At 40.4% G+C, this 10221-nt stretch overlaps 1 protein-coding gene across 1 annotated transcript; it reads left to right on the forward strand.

Moving 5' to 3' along the window:
* The first annotated feature begins 6503 nt into the window (after nucleotides 1–6503).
* LOC126701728 (uncharacterized) lies at nucleotides 6504–8767 on the forward strand. The gene is made up of 4 exons (XM_050400070.1): nucleotides 6504–7783; nucleotides 7970–8110; nucleotides 8252–8669; nucleotides 8756–8767. The coding sequence occupies exons 1-4, from the start codon at nucleotides 6504–6506 to the stop codon at nucleotides 8765–8767; spliced, it is 1851 nt and encodes a 616-aa protein (XP_050256027.1).
* The last annotated feature ends 1454 nt before the right edge of the window (nucleotides 8768–10221 follow it).

Below are 10221 nucleotides of genomic sequence, written 5' to 3' on the forward strand. Positions count from 1 at the left end.
CAACTTCTAGATTACAAGGGTTAGTATATTAGTACAAAAATTATACTTACACACCTGTAGCACATATTTGGGTCCTTACACACTCTTTGGTGGACAAAGGGTACATAATTATTTATTTTGGCACCTAATAACATTTACTCTTTTTTTGTTCTTGTGTTTTTTATAAGAAAGAAACTTTCTCTTCCCCATAATAAAAATTCAAATAAATGACAAAATTAAAATAGGAATTTGAGAGAATTTTTAATACTCAAAATTGAAGTTAATAATGGGCAGGTTTTGTTCAAATCAGAGATGGATTTAGGACCACTTCTTCTAATTCCATCAGGCTTTTGCAACCGAAGTGAATACCACAAAGACATCATAACGAAGAATATGGTTTTGTACTTCCATCATCAACAAAGCATTATGGATGAAGATTTATATATACAAAGCATGTGGATGATTAATCATGGGATACATGATATGCACTTGATCCCAGTGATCCTCTTTCAAAGTAACATGTGGCATAGAACTTTGGCATGCTTGACTTTAAAGGGTTTGTGCACTTGAAAAGCTGACAAAAATGTGATCATCTGGTTGATGCCACTGTTTTTAATGAGGCAAAGAAGCCTAGACTTGTAGTCAATTGCTGTTAAACAATCTCTAATCTCTTATTTTTAAGCAGATGATTTGTGTATACCAATGTCTTTTTTGTTGTATATTATTAGTTGTCCTAAAAATACATGTGCCTGCTTGTGTTGTGTATTTGATTGGGTGGTCCAAGTCCAACTCTTCTTCTATGGATCCGTAAGTACAATGAAAATTAAGCAGGACCACTACACATTTGAGATGCATACGGTGGTCATCATAGTCTGACATGGTTCTTAAGAAGTGGGTTGCAATAGGATGTTCTCTTTTTAAACGTTGGGGACATTGGACTTGCAAGGAACCATCATTCATTTAAAGTCCAACAAAGTGTTTATAACTATTTCTTTTTGGTTAGATTAAGTGTTAACAGCCTACACGCTAAAGAGGCAACAAAACATTTAATGGTCTGCTTGGATTGTGGAGGAAGGGAAGATGAGTAGATTAAAGTTGATAGGAAATTAGACTAATTTTCGACTAACTCTACTCTACTCATCTTTATTCACCCCCCCCCTCCCCCCTTCCCCTCAGAGTGAGTGTGCTCTTTGTTTTTATTTTTTAAATGATAAGGTGTTAAACAAGCCAATTATCCACACACACACACAAAAAAAAAAAAGCCTTACTACCTAGTTAAATTAATGCTCTCTTGACCTTTTAAAAAAAATTATATTAGTGCTATCAAGACTTTGACGTCCAAGTTTGCTATATAATCCTAATAAGACTACAGACACAATTTCCTTCAAAAAGAAAAAAAAAAAAAAAATTACAGATACACTAAATTTCACAATTCTTTTTACAATTTGTAGAAGTAATAGATTGTGATTATTGTAACATCATTTTCATGGGACTATTCGTGACATCAATTTTATTGTACACTAATCACAACCTATCATTTTAATCTATACTATTTATAATAGGACTATTTTTTTGAAGGTCAAAAATACCCCATCTAGTAACCAATGACTTCTCCTACAAATGTTTTAGCAATTAGATCAATAATGTTAAAAAATATTCCATAAAATCTCTTTCTTGAACTCAATTTTTATGGGTTTCAAAAATACCCATATACTGTAAGTATGAAAAAACTTGAGAACAACATGGTAAAGATACATCTTTAACTTCACCTAATAAAGCTTTGCCCACAAAATATGACCACTCTCCTACTAACTTATGTCTTTAAAACAACTCTACTTAAAAATAAAAATATTTTATGATATCTATAAAATGATTTCCCTCTTTGATCTGGACTTTTCTGGAGGTAAAAAAAATACTCTATCTAGTAATCAATGACTTTTCTTATAAAATTTTTAAGAATAGGGCCAATAAGATCAAAAAAATTCCCATAAAATTCTCTCTCTTGAATTGGCCTTTTATGCGTTTCGAAAATACCCCTATACCCTAATTTAAGCATGACGAAACTTGAAGACAACATGGTAAAAATATATCACTAACTCCACCTAAAACTTTGCCTACAAAATAGGACCACTCTCCCATTAGCCGATATCTTTAAAACAATACTTTAAAAATAAATAAATAAATAAAGGTCATTGCGTTTCACCTTTTTTTACTTTATCAACGGGACTTACTAGTTTATTATTATTATTATTATTATTGAATTTTTGGTTTCCTTAATCCCTTAATCTCACATTTTTTTTTGTTCGTTTTGTTTTGTTTTTTTTTTTTTTTTTTTTTTTGTTTTGTTTTTGTTTTTGTTTTGTTTTGTTTTTTTTTTTTTTTTTTTTCGAATTTTCCATTTTCTTAATCCCTACTCTTACATTTTTGTTTTTTATTTTTCCCTTCTCAAATTTCCTATTCTTTATTTTGAATTTGAAGAAAAAAAAAACACCCCTAATATAAAATTGTAGGGTCCTTGGGCCCAGAAGTGCATTATCTATTCATATGTTAGGCCTATAGCCCAAGCCGAGGACAAAGATCCGTCCAAGGATGAGATGTCTTCGTCAGCGAAAATTACATTGATGAATAAATGGTGGAGTTTAGTCCTAAAGGCTCCAGAAAGTTTGCCGAGGACGAAAACTTCCTCGGCCGAGCTTGGTTGAGGTCCTGGGAAATGGATTGACAGCAAAGATGGCAATCCCTAAAATTCGTTTGGGGTGGACAAGCACGGTAGGGATATGAGATAAGGATGAACCCCAAAATATCTGGGGAGAAAGCTGCTGCCTCCGCATTAAATGCACTGCAACTAATCCCCTGGCCGCATTAATGTGGAAGTGATGCCTGAACAGTGTATTTCAGCCTTACAGCTACTGCTTGAAGACTTATGAGAAGGACTGATGGGACAAGTATCAACCCTAACCATCTAGCATATAGGTGGACGGTTGAGGTGAAGGGAGAAGAGAGTATAAAAGAAGAGGAGAAAGAACAAGAGAGGGGGATCGAAAATAAGAAAGAAAAAAAACTGTAGCAATTCACAATCAAACTTGTAACACTTTCTAAGAACATTATATTAGAACTATTGTCCTCGGACCAAGCCGAGGACGTTCCTTCTTTATTTCATAAAAGTTCATTTTTATCTTTTTGTCATGAAGCCTATCCATGTCGTTGTCTGATTAACTACAGCCTAGTGTTTCGACCCATTTCTTTACAAATTCATTTTTTTGGGCCTCTTGGGCCAAAGTCTGTCCACGTTCTGGGCTAGCTTTTCCAAACCGGGTCTTTACAATTGGCGCCGTCTGTGGGAAATTACTGGTGCAATAGTGAGTTAGACACTCAACGATGGTAGGATCAGGTCCAAATCCAGCAAAATCTATGGGCTCTCAGCATCAAGATCATTTCCGTGAACTTGAGCGAAAGAGAGATTGGGAGGAAAGTGTGCACACTATGCACACCAGCAAGAGTGAGTCTTGAGGTAAAAACCATATCTCTCATGAGGAAAATGCCAGAAACATGCAAAAGGAGATTGACCACCTAAAGAGAAGCTTACGCCATGAGCGCAGAAAGCGATCTCCATCCAACTCTGACTACTCTTCTGATGATGAGGAGGATCAAGATTATAGGCAAAGGTCAAGAACTCCCCCCCAGTGAATATTTCTTGTATGACGAAGATTACTGCCATAGCCGTAGAAACAACAATTCGTCTTCAAGAGGCCTGGTGAATGATGCTTTGAATAAAGCACTCAATCAAGTTTCTAAATCACCCTTCACCCGTTGGATTGAGGAAGGAAGATTTCCTCGGCGATTCACTTAACCCACTTTCACCTTGTATAATGGCAGAACGAACCTTGTTGAACACGTTAGCCACTTCAATTAAAAGAAGACGGTACACTTTAACAACGAAGCCTTGATGTGCAAGGTTTTTCCGTTCAGTTTTGGGCTTGTGGCAATGAGGTGGTTTGATGGTTTGAGTGTAGGATCCATCAAATCGTTTAAGAAGCTCATCCAGACGTTTGGGTCTCGTTTTATTACGTGCAGTAAGGCGCCTCGTCCTTTGGCTTCTTTGCTATCTCTGTCCATGAGAGGGGGCGAAACTTTGAAAACATACTCGGACCGATATTGGGAGATGTTCAACGAGATAGAGGGCAATTTTAAGGACATGGCTATCAATACTTTCAAGCTCGGCTTATCTGCAGAACACGGTCTAAGGAAATCTTTGACAAGGACACCTGTCACTAGTATTCGTCAGTTAATGGACCGAATTGACAAGTTTAAGAGGGTTAAGGAAGACCAGCTGCAAGATAAGGGGAAGGGGAAGGGTAAGGTTATCCTTCAGGAGATGAGGGATTTCAAGTCAGAACGTTATAATAATAACAAACACCGGCGAGATTTTGCCAGATAATTTGAACCCGTAGCCCCACAGGTAGTAAACACCGTGTTTCGAGAACCGGTGCATCAAGTTTTGGAAAAGATCAAGAGCGAGCCGTATTTTAAATGGCCAAACAAGATGAGTGGAGATCCTTCAAGGCGTAATCAAAGCCTCCATTGCCAGTATCATCAAGACCGAGGGCATACCACTGAAGATTGTCGAACATTGTGGAACCATCTGGAATAATTGGTTAAGGAAGGGAAGCTGCAACAATTTCTGTACCGACCAAATGGACAGGGAGATCAGGCGAGGTCATAGGGCCAGGGGAGTGCTTCTTCAAGGCCACCATTGGGCACGATCAATGTTATATTTGCTGCACCTAGAAGGACTGGCTCTCAACTTGCCAGGATGATGTTTGTGGCTAGGTCGCTAGCCGAGGACTTAAACTCTTAATCGAAGAGAACCAAGCTAGAGATCCGACCTTCATTGAGTTTCTCGGATGAAGATAAGATCGGGACTATCCAACCACATGGTGACGCTTTAGTGGTTACTCTTCGGATAGGGGGGGTATGATGTGAAGAGGGTAATGGTGGATCAAGGCAGTTGTGTAGAAGTCATGTATCCTGACCTATATAAAGGATTGAACTTGAAACTTGAAGACCTGAAAGCTTATGATTTGCCTCTGGCGGGTTTTGATGGAAAACTTGTTGCCTCGAAGGGTTAAATTAGATTACCAGTGCAGGCTGGTTTAGAAGTGGTAGAAGTGGATTTCATAGTGGTGGATGCATACTCTCCCTACACGGTCATTGTTGCCAGACCCTGGCTTCACACCTTGGGTGCCGTTTCTTCAACTCTGCATAAGAAGGTTAAGTATTTGTCGGGAGACAAAGTTGAGGAACTAGTAGGGAACCAAGCTATGGCTAGGCAATGTCTCGTATCTGCAATTCAGCATCAGCCAGTAACTGAGTCCTCGGCCGTAGTCAAAGAAGGTTTATAGCAATCAATGTCTCCGGAATCACCAAAGGGGGGGGGGGGCCTACCGAGGATGCCAAATGTGAGGATTTGGAGAAATTCCCCATTGGTGATGACCCAAACAAGTTCTTTCAGGTTGGAGCTCAGCTTCTATCTCGGGAGAAGGAAGAGTTGGTTATCTTTCTTAAGAATAACATTGATGTGTTTGCTTGGGATGCTTATGAGGCTCCGAGAGTGGACCTGAGCTTCATTTGCCATCACCTAAACGTATCCATCAGTCATCCCCAGGAAACAACCACCTTTGCGTTCATCCAAAGAGCATTCGGACGCTGTAAAGGACGAGGTGATGAAACTTAAGCGAGCTGGGGCTATTAAAGAGGTTTTTTACCCTGAATGGTTGGCTAACACCGTAATGGTTAAGAAGAAGACAGGAAAGTGGCGTGTATGCGTAGATTTTACAGACTTGAACAAAGCTTGCCCAAAAGACCCTTTTCCTATGCCTCGGATTGATCAATTAGTGGACGCCACTGTGGGCCACCCTCGAATGAGCTTTTTGGATGCCATTCAGGGGTATCATCAAATACCTCTAGCCCTGGACAATTAAGAGAGGACGGCTTTTGTTACTCCTGTGGAAAACTATCATTATAAAGTGATGCCCTTAGGTTTGAAGAATGCAGTTGCTACTTATCAAAGGATGATGACCAGGATGTTTGAACCACAGTTGGGAAAAACCATTGAGATTTATATCAATGATATGGTGATAAAAAGTAAGGCAGAGTCCAAGCATGTTAGTGATCTCGGGAATATTTTTGATATCTTGAAGAAGCACAAACTACAACTTAACGCTTCCAAATGCTCTTTTGGTGTTGGGTTTGGCAAGTTTTTGGGATACATGGTCACGCACTGCGGAATTGAAGTCAATCTTGACCAGATTAAGGCAATCAACAATCTGTAGCCACCTCGGAATCCAGAAGAGGTCTAGAAGCTTACGGGAATGACCGCTGCCCTGAACCAGTTCATCTCTCGGTCAGCTGACTGGTGTAGACCTTTCTTTAAATTGTTAAATAAGTGGAAAGGGTTTGGATGGACTGATGAATGTGTTCGGGCTTTCTAGGAGTTAAAAGAATACCTTTCTTGGCCACCAATTATGTTAAGGCCTGAGACGGATGAAGTTCTTTTCGCTTACCTTGCCGTGGCCACTTATGCAATAAGTCTAGTTTTGATTCGTGTCGACTGTGGTGTGCAGAAACCGGTCTATTACATAAGCAAGTTATTACATGAATCTGAAGTCCGATACTTACCACTTGAAAAGGCTATTTTGGCAGTCGTGCATGGTACACGTAAGCTCCCCCACTACTTCCAATCACACATGGTTGTTGTTTTGACTCAATTCCTGCTCAGATCCCTACTTCAGAGTGCCAATTACACAAGGAGAATTGCGAAATGGGGCACGATCCTAGGGGCTTTTGATATCAAGTATATGCCTCGCACTTCGGTCAAAGGTCAGGTCCTCGCTGATTTGGTAGCTGAGTTTGCCGAGACCCCATCAGAAAATAAATTAGAAGAGCAAAACATGGATGAAAAGTCGGTTGGCATAATCTCTTTGCAAGAACCTTTGTCATGGAAAGTTTACGTTGGTGGTGCAGCTAACTACAGAGGATCTGGAGTGGGGCTAGTCTTGGTATCCCTAGAAAGGATCACAATCGAGAAGTCCTTGAGATTGGGATTCTCGGCTACAAATAATGAAGCCGAGTACGAGGCTCTTTTAGTAGGGATGACTATGGTTCAAAAGATGGGTGGAAAGGCAGTAGAGATGTTCTCTGATTCAAGACTGGTGGTAGGCCAAGTCCAAGGGGAGTTGAAGGCAAGGGACCCCAGAATGCAGGAGTATTTGAGCCAGGTTAGACACTTGCAATCTGGATTTGAGTCTTTTGTTTTATCGCAAGTTCCTAGGAATAAGAATGCACATGCAGATTCTCTTGCCACATTGGCAACCTCCTCGGCACAGGGCTTACCTCGGGTAATCCTTGTGGAAGACCTACATAGACCCTCCGGAGAGGTAAGAAATATGATTCAAGTTCATCAGGTTAGAATGGGGCCTAGCTGGATGAAACCTATTGCACTATTCCTTAAAGAAGATGTATTGCTCGAGAATAAGTCTAAGGCCGACATGGTGCGAAGAAAAGCACCTTGGTTTTGGCTGTTCGAGGACCAAAAACTGTATAAAAGATCCTTTTCTGGCTCGTATTTGTTGTGGGTGCACCCTGAAGCAGTGGAGCTGCTCTTAGAAGAATTGCACGAAGGAATATATGGAAGCTACACGGGAGGTAAATCCTTGTCTCACAGGGCCCTCGCGCAAGGCTACTGGTGGCCAAATATGCAAAGGGAAGCTCAAGACTATGTGAAGAAGTGTGACCAATGCCAAAGGTTTGCACCAAACATCCACCAACCTGGAGGAGTCCTTAATCCCTTGACCAGCCCTTGGCCTTTTGCTCTATGGGGCTTAGATATTGTGGGGCCTTTCCCTAAAGCAGCAGGGAATAAGAGATATTTGTTGGTCGGCACAGATTATTTCACTAAATGGGTCGAAACTGAACCCCTGTCAAACATCAGGGACGTGGATGCCAAAAAATTTGTTTGGAAGAATATCGTCACACGGTTTGGGATTCCTCAAGCTCTCATCTCAGATAACGGGCTACAGTTTGATAGCAAAGCCTTTAGGAGGTACTGTTGTGACCTTGGAATTAAGAATAGGTATTCCACTCTGGCCTATCTACAAGGAAATGGGCAGACCGAGGCTGTAAACAAAGTTATAGTGAGTGGACTTAAAAAAAGGCTAGATGATGCAAAAGGGAAATAGGTAGAGGAATTGCCATATGTCCTTTGGATCTACAGGACTACACCTCGTAGATCCACTGGAGAGAAGCCTTTCTCAATGACTTATGGTGCCGAAGCTGTCATCCCTTTGGAGACTGGTTTCCCTACACTCAGAACAAGTTCTTTCGACCCAGGCGGCAACGATGGGATGTTGGAAAAAAGCCTAGATTTAATTGAAGAATGGAGAGAGAATGCCAGAGTCCAATTAGCTTATTATCAATACAAGCTCAAACAAAAATATGATGCTAACGTGAAGCTAAGGCCACTGATGCCTGGAGATTTGGTTCTAAGAAAAGTTATAGGGACAACCAAGAACCCAACATGGAGAAAGTTGGGACCTAACTGGGAAAGGCCCTATTGCATTACATCAGTGGCCGGGATTGATGCTTATTATCTAGAAGATCTAGAAGAAAGGGTCGTACCACGCCCTTGGAATGTATATAATCTAAGGAGATATTATTATTAATGGAGGTTCTTTTTGCTTCATTTTGGATTTGCTATATTGTTTGTCACGTGTTCTAGGCATCTACTTAAGTATCAAACTGAACCTTGGCCCTGCCTGGCACCTCGAACCACATGCCTTGGGAAAATTGATAACTTTATTCATTATTCTAAGTATTAAACAAAACCTTAGCTATGCCTGGTTCCTCGGACCATTTGCTTTGAGAAAATTAATACTCATTGACATCTACTTAAGTATCAAATTGAACATTGGCCATGCCTGGCTCCTCGGACCACATGCCTTGGGAAAATTGATAACTTTATTCATTATTCTAAGTATTAAACAGAACCTTAGTTATGCCTGGTTCCTCAGACCATCTGCTTTGGGAAAATTAATATTCATTGGCATCTACCTAAGTGTCAAACTGAACCTTGGTCATGCCTGGCTCCTCGGACCACATGCCTTGGGAAAGTTGATAACTTTGTTCATTACTCTAAGTCTGGTTATTTATCCCTTTGCCTTAAGTATTAAACAGAACCTTAGTTATGCCTGGTTCCTCAGACCATCTGCTTTGGGAAAATTAATATTCATTGGCATCTACCTAAGTGTCAAACCGAACCTTGGTCATGCCTGGCTCCTCGGACCACATGCCTTGGGAAAGTTGATAACTTTGTTCATTACTCTAAGTCTGGTTATTTACCCCTTTGCCTTAAGAAAGTAAAAGCAATTAGACCATCACCTAAGTGACTAAGCGTGACATACTCTAGGTACAGTTACAATGGTCTAAATTAGATGCTCATGAGCATCACTTAAAGCATTTGCAGGTATACCCATGTTTGTATGAAAGTGGTCTACTACTCAACTCCTTTAAGGTTATTTTTAAGTAAGTTTTTTTAAAAACAATTTATGCTGGGCCGAGGTATTTAACTTAATAGATTCAGGTCATTTTAATATTGATCATATTTTTGTGTAAGGCACGTGTTATTACTTAGATGGATTAGTCATTCAAGTTATATTCCATCACAACAAGTAAAATCATAAAAAGAAAATCTGCAACTTCCATTAAAGTTTAGTCTTTAACAAAGGCAATTAACTAACAAAGAAGAGATACATTTATTTTTTCATCTTTATTACAAGTTTTTCTTTAACATCTTTGGGAGGCTGGGTATCTACTGTTGTAGGGGTACTTGAGCCCTATCCTTAGGATCTGCTTTTGAAGGTACAACAAGGGTTAACAATACCAGCTCCATGTTCTGGGAAGTTTCTTTGGGAAGATCCCCTGGAATAGTTGGAGCTAAACCAGCACCCTGGACTGTAACTTGGTTGGCATCTCCAACTTTTGGAGTATCCTCGGCTTGCTCCCCACCCTCAAAAGAAGTGTTGACTGTAGGAGGGGCTTTGGTTGGACTTCCTTGGGCTTCAGCTGCTTCCGAGGACGCTGGGTCGGCCTTAGAATCCGAAGAGCTCGCAGGGCGTATGGCCGGCGGGTAGTAGACACTTTCTACCCTCTTGAGCACGGAAGAGGCCTCAACCCCAGCCTGGTTGA

This window comes from Quercus robur, chromosome 2 (genome assembly GCF_932294415.1).
Source record: "Quercus robur chromosome 2, dhQueRobu3.1, whole genome shotgun sequence".
NCBI lineage: Eukaryota > Viridiplantae > Streptophyta > Magnoliopsida > Fagales > Fagaceae > Quercus > Quercus robur.